This window comes from Falco naumanni, chromosome 1 (assembly GCF_017639655.2).
Source record: "Falco naumanni isolate bFalNau1 chromosome 1, bFalNau1.pat, whole genome shotgun sequence".
Lineage (NCBI taxonomy): Eukaryota > Metazoa > Chordata > Aves > Falconiformes > Falconidae > Falco > Falco naumanni.
The window spans coordinates 109,607,523-109,622,311 of record NC_054054.1 but is presented as its reverse complement, the minus strand read 5'-3'; the positions used below and the strand labels follow the sequence as shown (position 1 = coordinate 109,622,311).

The 14,789-nt window shown below is 39.3% G+C and overlaps 1 protein-coding gene and 1 long non-coding RNA gene across 6 annotated transcripts in view; one reads left to right on the top strand and one right to left on the bottom strand.

The window, feature by feature from the left end:
• Positions 1-5,059, bottom strand: part of LOC121099496 — a 31,466-nt gene extending 26,407 nt beyond the window's left edge. For 2 of the 4 annotated variants that reach the window (XR_005831478.1, XR_005831480.1), the window contains exons 1-2: positions 4,249-5,056; positions 3,456-3,496 (exon numbers count right to left, since the gene is read on the bottom strand). This is a non-coding gene — a long non-coding RNA (uncharacterized LOC121099496). Of the gene's footprint in view, positions 1-3,455; positions 3,497-4,248 lie in introns of all 4 variants that reach the window. The other 2 variants (XR_005831479.1, XR_005831481.1) reach the window with 2 other exon arrangements.
• Positions 5,060-5,067: 8 nt separating this feature from the next.
• Positions 5,068-14,193, top strand: RNFT1 (ring finger protein, transmembrane 1). Of its 2 annotated transcripts, none has more exons than XM_040618521.1 (9): positions 5,068-5,170; positions 7,083-7,442; positions 7,821-7,897; positions 8,501-8,601; positions 9,231-9,384; positions 11,025-11,183; positions 12,030-12,095; positions 12,940-13,041; positions 13,203-14,193. In XM_040618521.1, exons 2-9 carry the CDS (start codon positions 7,124-7,126, stop codon positions 13,335-13,337), a joined length of 1,113 nt encoding a protein of 370 aa, XP_040474455.1. In that variant the 5' UTR covers positions 5,068-5,170; positions 7,083-7,123; the 3' UTR covers positions 13,338-14,193. The 2 variants fall into 2 exon arrangements, with proteins under 2 accessions (XP_040474455.1, XP_040474446.1); XM_040618512.1 differs by having other exon boundaries at positions 7,083-7,496.
• Positions 14,194-14,789: the final 596 nt, after the last annotated feature.

Genomic DNA, 14,789 nt, shown 5'->3' with positions numbered 1-14,789 from the left:
AAACATGCCACAAAACCCAAAACCCGCAGTAGGGTTCTACAGTTCTTTCATGGGAAGTTGGATTTGCAAGAAATTAGGCACTGGATCTAGATGACAAGCATTTCCTTAAGGCATGTTGGTGAGTTACCCAAATGTATCTCTCAAAAACACTTGCATAAGCCAAAAATCTACATGGTGTTTCTGAGGTCCTCCTTCAATCTAATTATTTTATCTTATGCAAGGAACATTAAAAAACAAAATACCAAATCACCATATAACAAACAGTGGCAAATTTTCCTTTACCAGAGAACTTGACTGGCATAAAACAAGCAATGTGGAATTTCTAATTTACAGTCTTATATTTATTCATTTTATAATTTATATTTATTTATATAAATGTATAATACATTTATTCATTTTCTCTCTTTTTTTTAAATTTTAATTATCCTTTCTGTACTTGTAAAATGTTATAGGCATAACCTGGATAATCTTATTATATGATGAACACGGTCTTAATTGTGGGCAAGACTTCCTAATAAACTTACACACATCTGTTAATACAAAATCTTTTTTTGTTGGAAAAAAAGTAAAAAAGCCCTCCATATCATTAGAAACAGAGAATTTTATATATTGTCACCAAACTAAAACCAGTAAGTAAATATTAACTTTGTGAAGTGCAAAACAAGTCTTATTGACCAGTGAGGTAAATATTGACTGAAGCGAAGCAAATATTTATATGCTGACGTTAGTCCCGTTCAACACAACAAACATTTTACCTACTATATTTCTGCGTTTGTATTTATTCTGAAAGTTCTGAAAAGACATATCTGGAAATCTGACAATGGAAATGTATTTTAAAAACAATTGGTTTTCCTTAGCAACTAAAATGGACATGTGTTCAGAGGGCCAGAATATTTTGACCTTGCACAAGACAGAGGTTTAACAAATTGTTTTCAGACAGAACATGTTAACTCACTTACTAAAATCTGACCAGATAGCAATGTCCAAGACCTCTGTTTAACTGATCTCTAAAAAGGTAAACAGAAATTTAGTAAATTTTCAGCCACTCATAAGCCAATTTTTTTCTTACACTTATAATGGTAACTAATGCAAGAAGATTCTTTGTCTCACCATTTGTTAAGGTTATAGTCTGTCAAATAAAACTTTTTATGGCAGACAATCTTAATAATTAGAGAAATTTTTTCCTTCTGTGAGTTAAAGGCTGCCACCCTAACCAGAGCACACAGAAAGCAGTTGTGTAAAGCACTTACGGGGAGCAATACCTCAGCCTGAGATATCAACACAACCTGCTGCAGCAAAACAGTGTTTGCTCCTATTGACAATGTGCCACAGGACCCCCCCCCCCAATAAAACCCTTTCCCACTCGCTATAAAACTCAAACTCACCTAAATTAATAAACCAATATGTCTTCTAAACATTTCAGTTTTATGAGTTATATCAGAACATTCATTTTTTTAACCTATTTACCAAGGAACATAAAGAATAATTAAGGATATAACTATAAGCAGGTACTACAGATTGAGTATAAATTAACAAACCTATCTACCCCTTTCTAGTAAATCCACTCCGGCTAGGTTTTTACATACATGAGAAGTCATTATTCAATAGAATGATTCACACAAGGATTCACACATTCAGATTAACACATTAGATTGGGAAAAAAACACCCTAATTTTGAGAAACTTCAAAGCTTCTATTGAAAATTCTGACACCTTTAATCACACCCATTAGAGAATACCAGTGTCTCACACAGTGGATGATCATTACAGTACATCTTCTGACCTAAATACCTTTGTAATGCTCTTACAACAGCAATTAACACACACCTTCTAAAATTCTTTAACAGCTGCATATTTTTGGAGTAATTGTATTTAACAGATCCTACAATGTCATTACAAGAAAAGACCAGTTCAGAAAACAGCTTCTCCACTTCATTCTAATGACCATGGGAATCGCTCTTTCTTACGGATGAAGACAGAGGCTGAGCACCCTCCTGTGCAGTGAGCAAAAATTACAACTGCCCTTTGTGGCTCCACTATCTAATTTTCATTCAAGGCTCTATCTATATACAAAACCCAAGACTCTGGGATGTAATTCACCAGTTTTAAAACTGACACTATGTCAGTGGAACTACTCTCAGCTTAGAATGACTTAACAAAAACAGGCACATTGCTGTACACAGAGAGCTAGTCAGGTTTCTGGAAACCTCAGGGAACGAGATGATGTCATTGCATTATAAGAATATCTGGTTCAAACTCTTTTTGAGTCTGCTTGACAAAGCTTACATGATCAGGCTTCAACAGTGACATTCAGGTTCCTCTGCCATCACTCCAGTGATGGGTTTTCAAAACTGGTCTCTATTCTTCAGTGCCTTTAATATGGGAGTACAGTAGCTGTTTTCTTGGGCTCAAAATCCAAATTGAAGTAAAGGTTGTATAACTGCAGGAGCTAGTTTTAAAAAGATTGAGCATTCAAAGCTCAGGAAGCATTCAAATTTTCAAGGTCATTTGAACCTCCTGGCAAGACTTTCAAATTCTTCAAACAATTTAAACTAAACCCTCTTAATTTTGCAAAAGTCATCCATGCTCAAATAACATTTTGTGTAGAATGAAGACAACCAATACAGCCTTTGACTATTCAGGACATTCTGCTTGTTTTACAGACTGTTGCAAAAAACCAGTTTTGTTATTATATCAGTAACTGTAATTCCCTTCCACATATCTGAGGTTAGTTCCTTTAAATTTCACCAAAGATATATCTGTACATCTAATTTTAAAGGACTAGTTCCTTCCATGCTTTTTGATGAAAAACAGCAATACTAGTTTATTAGGAGAAACAAAAGATGAAGATTGTAACCACTTAATCCGCTCCACGGAAGACTTCTGCAGAGCTACTTCAGGAATTAGGACTAGGATACAAAATATTTTCTTCTAATATTTCTATGTATAGAACTACCTTTCAGCAACTTTTAGTTCAGTTCAACAAAGTAACTGTTGAAAAGGTAAATATTGCACTGCCAGAGTTCCGCAAGGATCAGTGTTTGTTCCAATACAGTCTCATGCATTTACCAACCACAGGAAAAGCAGGTATACACTGATGCAATCTGCTGATAGCATCAATTAAGAAGGTACCACCTATACCTAGGAGGATGAGAAAGCCTGGGATACCTATATCTGAGCACATACATATACCTGAAAACATGCCTGGACATCGATTCAGCTATCTGTATGAAATTCACGGGCATCCTAGGAAGAGACTCCAAAATACAGATTGGTAAATTTATTACTAGATACTACATGACCTAATGTATGCAATACCCATGGGAAAAGACTTCCAAATTTATGTTAATAATCTCTGAAATCTTTCTTGTGTCAGGAGTTGCTAAATCCAGAGGTCATTAATAGCACCATGACAACACATCTGTTAAATAACAGCATCACTGAAGAGTTACATACCTTCTAATGAACTGTGAATTGGAGATAAATCAGCAAGTGACCTGCATGAGCAAATGTTATTGATTAATAAGCTGACACGAATTAATTTCATATTTCCAGTGCATGTAACAATGAGAAACACTATGAGAACAACTTTGATTTAAAACTACACTTGTACTTTAATGCATTTTATAATTACAAAAAAGAAACGGCTGAACAAGGGGTTTATATTTATACACTTTCAAGCAATGTACAGAAGGCATGCATAATTTCCAACCATAAAATACTATTTAAAAATCAAAGATTTATAATTGCTTTTCCTGATTTGAGAATCAAATTAAATTTTTCACATTGTCCTTCATAATCCAAACACTATGCAAATGACTAACTGAGCAAAGAGTAAGAGAATGAACAAGATGGCACAGCTTAAGTCAAACGCAACAGTTTTGTGTTATCCTTGGAAGAATGAGGATATACCTGCGTAATTCTTAAGAGTGCTTCCAGCCAAGCATCTGAAATCTGCATTGGTGCTGCTGTTACTCAGCAGTAGTGCGATTACTGGGCAGAAGTACTACACAAACTGGAAGCTCTTCTGAGTCCAGAGGGCTTACAGGAACAGGAGACCATGTGGGTTTTTTTAATACTTAAGTGTATCTGTAGCAATTAGCCCAGGTTTCTTCCAAGACACCAGCTGCAGCCCAAGTGAAACGCAGAGGATACAGGGCCTGAAATTCTCAGTCAAGAAGCTCTAGGTACAAGTTTCAAAACCATCAAAGTAGACCAAATTGCTGCAGATGCCTCCGTAAAAACCTACCTCCAACAGAAACAGAGACGCGTCTGGTGTTTTCAGCTTCTTCCTCAGGTATAAATGAGAAGGTTTATTGTTAGGTGGTATGCGCTACCAAATGCCAGGCTGCTTAACTCTTAAAAACAATTTTCACCTCATGAGACCTGATGTCTAAGTGCCTGTCCTTTCCCTTTGCCGGGGTTACTGACCCCACAGCATTTCTGTATTTAATTTTTTAAATTAAAACAGTAGTTCTGTTTTATCTCAGAATAACACAGGCCTGATTTTCAAAACTGGTCAGATATTAGGCACCCATTTGAGTGTGAGCTGCATACCTAAAAACTTTTAGAAAAATATCTGAGTCAAGGAAAACAGATGCCATTTCTGGATACAAACTAATTTATTCAAGAACATATTTTGAAAGAAAACCCTGTATCTATCTCATTTCAAGCTTCTCCTAAGACCTACAGCAGCAGTAACTAGGGCAGCATTTTCCTCAGGTTTCCTGGGAGGCAAAGCCAATTTCCAGGCAGCGAGGCTTCCCAGCGGTGAGCGCTAATCACCACCGAGCAGTACATATATATATATATATATATGTATATATACACATTTATGTCTTAATTTCCTTCATTGTTATTGCCTTCCCTAATTAATTTTAATCGAGACTTTAAATGAAAAGCGAGAGGAGCCGCTGCCCTCCCGGCCCTGCTGAGGCGAGCCCCCTCACGGCCCCGCACGGGCCTTCCCGGGCCAAGGCCTCGGCGCGCCGCGGCCGCTTGTTGCCAGCGCGACGCCCAGCTCGGGGCCTTCCTCCTCCTCCCCCTCACGGCTCCTCCTCTTCCTCCCCCCGCCGCGCCCTCTCCCACCCACTCGGTCTCGGCGATGGAGGTGGCGGGCGGCCGCGGCCTGGCCAGCGGCGCCGGGCGGGAGGCGCTGGCCGCCTGACGAGGTACCGCCCGCGGGCTGCCGCCCGGCCGCGTTCCGGCAAGGGAGAGCGGGAAAGGGGCTCCCCGCGGCCGCTTCCTCTCACGGGCGGCGGCGGCGCGGGGGGGGAGCGGGGCCGCCTGCGCCCTTCGCTGGGGCTTCCGCGGAGGCCCCTCCTCGCCTGGCGGGGCGCGGGCGAGGCCGCGGGAGCGGCTCCCCGAGAGCTGGGCGGCAGCGGGCCTGAGGGGCCGGCGAGGGGAGCAGCCCCTGTCAGACCCCGCCGCACCGCAGCGGGCCTGAGGGGCCGGCGGGACGGGCGAGGGGAGCAGCCCCCGCAGAGCCCTAACAATGCAGGCACAAACCTCACCGGGGCCGAAGCGGGTTCCCTGCGCGGGGCAGCCCCGGCTCCCGGCGTGGCGGCCCGCGGGGCAGAGCCCGGCCGCACTCGGGGCCCATCGCTGCTGCCCTGGAGCTGCCAGCCGTCCCGGTCTGCAGGAGCGGGCCCGGACCCGCCAGCTGCAGGGCGCTCGGGAGAGATCGCCTCATTTATTCCCCTCCTCACTTACTTATTCCCCTCCTTTTACAAGCAGCATTGGTGGCCTGATCCCGCAGCCACGCTTGGTAACACTGTCCACACGAGTCAGTGCAATCTCCAGTTTATTCCCCTTTATTCATGTGCGTACAATTACATACAGCAGGTGAATTTTGGCTAGATCGAAGCACAATGTAATCTTTGGCCAGCAAAAATACAGTAGTGGCAGCAGAAGCACTTCTAAACAGTCACATTCCCATATCCATATATTGTTTGAATTAGCAATTTACTCTTCTAATATAATCTCCACTTTAGAGGCTAAAGAATTCTAAGTTTCTGCAAATATATTAAGAACTTTTCACAGTGCAAAACCAGCCTTGCTCTAACCTTTTTGCGTCTCAGTGAAACTATCTGTGTATGTATGCTAAGCTGTGGAAAAAATAAATTTCAAAGAGGAATCTGGAAGGGTTTGAATTACAGAAAAAAGGATTATAACAAAATTCCCAATGTTTCATTAATGCCCTTTAGCAGTAACAACTACTATGGCAAATCCAGCTTCAAAGCATTCTCCGAAGTCGTTACTCCGGCATCACACCAGTGCACAGAGGTAGATTTAATACTATTTGTCCAGTGTCAGGACTGACGCAGAAGTGACAAACTGCCTGGGAAGACAACAGAAAGATGCCACAGGAAATATAAATAAAACCCCATTCGGGTGGTCTCGCTGCTGGGTTACTGCTTGGTGGCTGCATTTCTTTTTTCACCTAGACCATATGGTCCAGGTTCTTTTAAATGCTTCTTAGGAAATAGACTAACCTGGTTCTGCTTGCTTACCCAGACAGGATAATCTTGTTAATCTCCTAATGGCCCTCAATTTTCAGCGTGCACTGGCTTTTGACTAGACGTGTCTGAACAAATGTTTACCATTTTATGGATGCATGTAAATGTGCTCTTTGCCTCCTTCCCATCCCTGTTTGCTCCTTCTCTGTCCTACTACTGTTACTATTTTTGTGAAATTACGCAGTGCTTCCAAGATCTCTTCCATACAAGCGAGCGCTGGGCTCCTATTCAGCAGCTTTTGCTGTTCCAATCTGCACTGAAGCAACTTTAGATTTCACTAAGGCAGCCAGGTTCACTGCAGGCTAGAAAATCTGCATGTGAATGAAAGGAAGTCATTTAATATGGCACACAGAAAGCTGCCCGGTGGAGACTGGGTGCAAACCCAGCATGCCAAGCTTTCAGAACACAGAGCAACAGCATTTCCCAGAAAGACAATCTTTACTCCACGTAGACAGTCACTCAGTACAATCTATTGTATTTTTGTGTTGGTTTTTTTGTTGGTTTTTTTTCCCCCCTGAACTAGTTCTCTCTTCCTTCAACTGTGACTTTTTATGTCCCACTCTAGGAGACAAAATAGCAAGAATCTGGACCCAAAAAAATCCCACCATGCAACCAAACTGCAGTCACCTCCACAACATCCAAGGCAGCGGTGATGACTCTTCATCTCAGAGCACCCACGCAGCAAGGCTGTCAGGAGAGGGCTCGTGCCATCATAGCAGCGATATTCGCATACAGCTAAATTCTGCTGTGGGAGAATCCAGAGAAAATGCGAGTTCCCGGCACTCGAGGCCAGGTTCCCAAAGTCGCTCACACGGACATGCCCACAGCGAAGCAGCAGGGCTCGATGATTCTGCTCCAGACTCAGAGGAACACAGCGGCAGCTCCCTCTCAGAGCTCAGATACCTCCTCCAGTGGCTGCACAAAAGTCTGCCGTATATCTTGATTCTGTGTGTCAAACTGATCATGCAGCATATAATTGGTAGAGTATAACAAAATAAGGTCTGAGGGAACAGACCCTCCCCCAAAGATATATACTAATAACCATGCCTGAAATATAATTCGATTTATCTTTAGCTTTATTTTTATTGGCTTTATTCATCAGAAAGAGATTTACTAAACTACATTTCAGTGGCTTCTGTTTCCTTTGCTGGCACATGTACAATGTGCTTAATTATTCTGGCTTGACAGTCTGAGTAATTAATTGTAATTACAAAGACATATAAGAAGTGGCTGTTTTTTTAACCCAGTTCAGTTTTGTTTTTTTTTATTTTCTTGTGTATAACTGACCCTTTTTTCCTAATAGGCATTTCTCTTGGAATTGGGCTGCTAACAACTTATATGTATGCAAACAAAAGCATAGTAAATCAGGTTTTTCTAAGAGTAAGTATCACCCTATGCACCAAAAATCTGTAAGTTAACCAAGACCTTTATCCATCAGTTTTTGAAACAAATGTCAATGGAGATACTGTGTTATTTATCTAATAATACTAGGTGTCAGGGTTTCAAGATGGAAAGTCTTAATGCTTTTGTACAGTGTAGAGTTTCTCAGATGCGCAAGGTCTGCAAAATTCAAGGATTTCCAGCCCCCCCCCCCTTTGAATATTGAAATCACTTCAACTGATAGAAGTTTTTTGAAATTTATGGAAGAACTTCTTAACTATATTTGTGGAATCAAATAGGGCTTGACAGTTTAACCTTTCAGCTGTTTCTGTTCACTCCCAAAGGAAAATCTGGTGTTTCTTCAGAGTGGGGTGGGTTTTGGTTGTGTTTTTAGAAAAAAACTCGATATACATAGAAATTGTTATGTTGAAAACATTAAAATTACTGTTTTACCTTTCTATTGAGCTCTCTATTTTATTTGGCCTTAAACCACTAAGATAAAAAATCCTCTAGTAGTTCAGGTGCAACAGACATAAGAACTTTGGAGATCAGATGCCGATAGTGATGCAAGGACTGTAATACATCTTTACAATTATCTTACAGGAACGGTGCTCCAAGTTGCAGTGTGCTTGGTTACTAGTATACCTAACTGGATCATCTCTCCTCTTGTATTACACCTTTCATTCTCAGTCACTGTATTACAGGTAAGTAAGTAGAGGAACATCTCTACTCGCATCATAAATTACTCAAATGTTAACTGGGAACATTTTATATGGGCTGCTGCTGTTTTTCTTTAGTTGCAGCATCAGTTTCTCTTTCATTTTAATCTCCAATCCTCCTCTTCTGCCAGACTGAACAGGTGCTGTCCTTAACAATAATATGTAGAAATTTGCAAGATTAGACCCCATATTCAATGTAATGGCACTACTATACCATGGGGAATGCACCTGGGTTTGACCCTACCACCTTGCCTTCAGAATACTGAATATGGCTCCATGGAGTTTGTGTCCAATTTATATTTTTTTTCCCCTTCGCATTCTGTAGGTACGGTCTTGGCTGCAAATCAGTCAAAGGCTGTATTGCTAAAGAGACAGCAAGCCTGTCTCTAGAGGGTGGAGGTTGTGATGAGGATACAGGAAAGAAGGTTCAAAAATAGAAAGGCTGTCAGAGATTATAAATGATCAATTTACAATAAAGAGTTCATTTTCTTAGCAAATATTTTCCCTCTGTGTAAACCAGGTTTCCTTTTCTAATTAAACCTGCTGTGATAATCTCTAGTTATGCTTTCCTCTAAATAGGGTACTCCGGTAACTTCTGATACTTCTTTTTGTAGCTTAATCTTCTTAAAACCTACTGTGGATTTTATGAACTTCTGGGAGGTACTTTGGATTGTGGGAGTCACAGACTTTATTCTGAAATTCCTCTTCATGGGCTTCAAGTGCTTTATTCTCTTGGTGCCTTCTTTTATGATGTCCTTTAAATCCAAGGTAAGGAAACAAGCTATATTTTTTGCTTCCTTAGGAAGATTCTTTTACGGTCAAATTAGCTAACTATTAAAGAGAAAAGGTCTGTATATAATCCATCACTACACTGTGGACAAGAAAACCCTGTGGATTTCATGTTCTTCCCTGCTTGGTGCTAAGAGGAAGGTTTACAGTCTGATCTGAAACAATTACTTGTATTATGTCGTTGGATAAATGGGTTTATTTCTGTCTCTGAGTGGGGGAGATGAAGAAACCTTTTATTTGCTCCAGTGTAAGAATCTGTATACAGGCAGTCAGCATCAAGCGGCGGAAGCACAGTACATTTTTTTACATGCTCGACACTAACTGACACGAGAAGATTTTAAGATCTGTGCATGCAAACACCTGTTTTTTCTGTCTCTTGAATAAATAATTCAGAATTTTCCTTTTCTTAATAAACTTAATAATTGTGTGAGATCAATGTGAATTTGATCATAGCTTAAATCCTCAGATCAGTGAAGTTTAATAAATTTTCACAGATGCCTACAGTGGTTGGTGGGGTATTTATTTGGTTCCTGAGGTGAGACAGACAAAAACCATTAAATTTTATGTCAAAATAGCAAAAACTAGTACTGGTTAAAAAAGAAAAATTAACAAGTATGGTTTGTACGTGGTAGCATTTAAGAGGATGTTTTGGTAGGTTTTATCTCTTAAAATGTACCAGAACAAGTTCTTCTCAGGTACAACTGATTTTTTTTTTTTTCTTTTCTTTCTACAGCTAGTGGTATAACATCCAAAATACAGCTAGTGAAAATTCCATTACACCAACTGTGACTTATACTGTGGCTAAATTAAAGAAGGAATCTGGTCAATATTGGCAAACTGTGGCATTATCCAGTATACATTATAGAAAGAGCACTTCTTTGTTATAAGTACAGTTTTAAAGACTAACTTAAGGAAATAAATTAAGAGCTAAGCTAAATACCGGTGATTGCACATGCACATACACACACAGTGCTCTGTGCAGGATGCTTGTGCTTTGTAATTATTCAGTAATTTTTAGGGCGTCACTGAACTCCATTTGCCTGTTCAGTCCAGCCACCCTAGGCTTCTTTCCTGGCCCCTCCAATTTTCTTATCACCCCATCCTATATAGGAGCTAATTGACACAAGATAAGGTTCCTTACACAGGCATGAAATAACATTTACAGGAAAACAGTTTGTAATTTATGTATGTTAATAAAAGAATGACCCTTACTCTCATTTTTTAATCCTGAATGCAGGACACTACTCTTAACGACAAGCTGATCTATATGAATAAATTTGTCTTACTTTCCTTTTTTATGTAACTTTTATTTTCTTTTTTAATGCTTACGAAATTAAGTGTGATATCATTGTTAAGTAGGTAGGCATCTGAAAAAGCCATCCTATTTCAGTCTGTTAATTTGATTTTCTGCAGTACAGCAATCAATTTTGGTTTTATACAGTTGCGGTGAGACTCATCATCTGGTCTTCATTCTTTTTCACGCTTCATATTTAGCTGTTTCAAGGTACTATGGGAGAACTATAAGTTTCTCAAAAAGAATAACAATGCATCTTTTCTCTATATTTTAAAAATCCTTTTTGTTTTAAATCTTGAGCGATTCCTTTGCATGTCTTGCTTAGGGCTACTGGTACATGCTGTTAGAAGAACTCTGCCAGTATTACCGTATGTTTGTCCCCATACCAGTTTGGTTCCGTTATCTTATTGGCTATGGGGAGCTGGACAGTGTACTAGGATGGACCCTTGGGATACTGCTGGGCCTTCTCTACCTCATCCTAAAAGTAGGTAAACTTTACATTCCTCTCAAACCATTTTGCACTAATTATCACTAGAGGGCTAGACACATATGAACTAACATTTCTGAAAGGTCCCCTGTGTTTGAACTGACTTGCAAGTGGATGCTTCAGCACAACTGATACGGCCTTCCAAAACTGATAGAAAACCGGCTCGGGCCACGATAAATCATCTTTTTCCTGCATCTGTTCTGGGAATGCACTGGGGTTGCACAACAAAGAACACTGTTACTATAGGTCCCCTCACATCAGACACTAAGACGACTGTTACCAGGTATCAAGGAAAAGAGCTTGCAAAAATAGTTTAAAATTCATGGCTAAAAGAATCAGCATTTTCCAGGAAACTAGATTTTCTCTCTGATAGAGTATCCTGTGTGATGCTCAACAAGTTAAAATTAAGTGTTCATATTGGCTGTCTACTTCACCAAAAAGCTAATCTGCACCAAATGTAACCAGACTCAGTTCAAGTTTGGTTTGAACATGAAAAAATACTTTATAATGCTACAGTATCTTAATTACAAGCCTAAAGACTATTGCATATATGATAATAATACTGACAGATTGGCACTTGAGTGCTTCATTTCAAACCTTAACACTGTACTTCTTTTAAAGAGCAGATACCTACTGGGGAAAAAAACCCTTTGGGTTAAATTCTTTTTGTTTGGTACATATTACACAACCAAAGTAGGGTCAGTCTGAACTATAGTTTTGCTTATGTTCCTGCCAACATCAAACTAGCGTGAGACTTCTAGTGTTGGAAACTGCACGCTTGGAAGCTTTTCAGTTCACACAGAAAAATTCTAAGCATAACTTGGGTTTTCTTTCCCATTTCAGCTTTTGAGCTTTTTTGGACAACTGAGAAACTTCAGGCAGGTCTTACGGATATTTTGTACACGACCAGTGAGTACTGAATTCTTTTATGACAAAATAAACCCCCCAATTTACATGAAAATACTTTTTTAAATACCTCACTCCTATATTTGCATTGTTCTGGCAATAGACAACGGCATTATTGAAGAAAACCCTGTATACTGGTTCTCTCATTTCACAGTCTGAATTCCTTGAATACATAATTACATTGTCATCTGAACAACAACAACAAAAACCAAACAACATTAAAAAACCTATTGTGCATGTCTCTTCAGATAAACGTATGTGAAATAAGATACCCTTTTTGTCTTGCTTCCTACTTTTTAACTGGGATAAATATTGGGTGGATGCAGGCAGAGCTTTATGCCGAAATACAGTCAGAATTGAAACTTGCCAAAATAATTGACATGCAAGTAACCTCTGTTAGAACTGTAAGTTTTTAGATAATCTTTCTGTAGTAAGAGGTATTGTTTCCAGTCTGCTATTCATTCAGTAAAACGTATAGAACGTTTAGGAGCACAACATCATTTAAAAGTACTGCACTTCTCATTTTTTAAGTGCCATCTTGATCAAATTGAAACTTAACAGAGTGTTTTGCTCAGAGGTCACTGTTAAAAGAAAACTGCTACAGATTCTTCCAGAAACTGCGATCAGGGGAAGATACTAGCTAGGCAGTGTGATAAGTAGGAGCATATAAACTTTAGGCCCCAAGACAACTATTAAAAAACTTAACATTTCACTGGATTAGGGATTGATAGGTTTCCCAGCAGGGCAGCCCTTATTCCCAGTTCCTTTCTATCCTGGTATTTTTGTTTTGGGGCTTTCCCCCTCTCACCCAGAAACTAAAGTCTGCTGAAAATATCTTGGTTTACAGCACTATGGGGTGACAGCTAGCAAGAGACAATGTTCTGAATCGGATGATATTTGTTCAATCTGCCAAGCTGAATTTCAGAAGCCTATTCTGCTCATCTGTCAGGTAATACACGTAATCAGAATTACTTTTTGCCAACTTAAGAATATTTTAAACAAAGTTTATATGCCTTCTGATTATTTTTAGAAATCAGAATTTGAAAATAATATACTATCTTATAAATGGAAGAGCTTAGAAGCTCTAAGTTCTTATTCTTTTCATTACAGCACACATTTTGTGAAGAATGCATCTCATTATGGTTTAATAGAGAAAAAACGTGTCCACTCTGCAGAACTGTTATTTCAGACCATGTTAACAAGTGGAAGGATGGAGCTACATCTATGCATCTACAGATTTTCTAAAGCATGTCAAACAACTTGTTTGCAGTTTGTTTGTTCAAGCTAAGGTTTTCAGCCTACTGCAGAATTAAACTGTAGGTGGCACTAGGAACAAGTTTCCAAATTCTAGGTAACATGCTTCTATGAAATGTGCCAGTATTTAAAACAGTGCAGAAAACATTCACTTGACCTTCTTAAGTACAGAAGACTAAGTTTTCAGAATGAATGCAGAAAAGCCAGCATTGCTTCTCTTGTGATTCTTTTAGGAAACAAGTGCTTGAAAAACGCTGCGTGACTTCTTGCAGCAGCTTATTAATTCAACATTTTATTTAAAAGTTTAAGTAGAGTTCCAGACTCTACTAAATTGTATTTATCCTTCTAACATGACTCAACCCAAAAGGTCAGCCTACCAATTTTATTAAGATTATGAGCAAATTTTATACTCTGGACTACAGTGAGAAGTAAAGCTACTTGTCACACTTGGCATTAAAGATCTTTTAATGTTTGCCCAGTAGACGAGGGAAAGTAGCTGCTTAGTCGTGTACCTGTAACAGCAACTATTTCTTACTGTACCTGGAGATAAGCAACAAGAATAAGACATTCCCTGTTTAGGTTCTTGTAGACTTCTGATGGATCTTTGGCTTAATACAGAAACCAACCACCGATGTTAGGTTTTTACTTATAACTTTATATATAAAGTTGGTATTTTTAAAACAAATCTTTAATACTGTATTTTTGTCATAACAGGAACCAGATTTTCTTACAGGGGAGAATCTATTTTATACTATATTTGCAATTTGTAGCATGGATAAAAATCAGAGAGAATAAATGCATTTAAATCTATTTGTTTGGTGCATGTTGAATAAAGAAACAAGATTCATTACTGTTTCAGTATTAACTTACATGTAAGCACACAACAACAGCTCACTGCTAGGTATACTTTTCCTGTTAAACTAATGTCTCTGAAAAACAAAACCCCTCCAGATGCTACAACTTATTTGTGACTAGTCTTTGTGTTAATTATAGAGCTAACTTACGTATAATCTTAACTTTTTTTGTGTTTGTCTTTTTTCACCTCGCTATTCAGGTAAGACTGAAAAAACCCCGACTCAAATTACCCTGTTACAGCAAAGTTAAATTGACCTGCCGTTGAGCTTGTCTTAACTGAATCCCTTTAGCAAACTTCTAAACTGGGGGGGGGGGGGGGGGGGGGGGGGGGGGGGGGCGAACCAGAATTACAAAGTTAAACACTTACTTGATGAATAAAGTAGCAACTCAGAGGGCCAGGCAAACTGACTGAGTAAAGTTGCAGCTGACACAGGCAGATTTATAGCTGACAGGGCATGATGGGAGAACGCCCTTAAAGGCACAACTGAAAGTGCATTACTAGTAGTATTTAGTATTCTGAATAAAAATGTAATGAGATGGAAGAGTCAAGCTAAGAGGTATCATTTTATGTTCAGCTTGCGTTTTGCT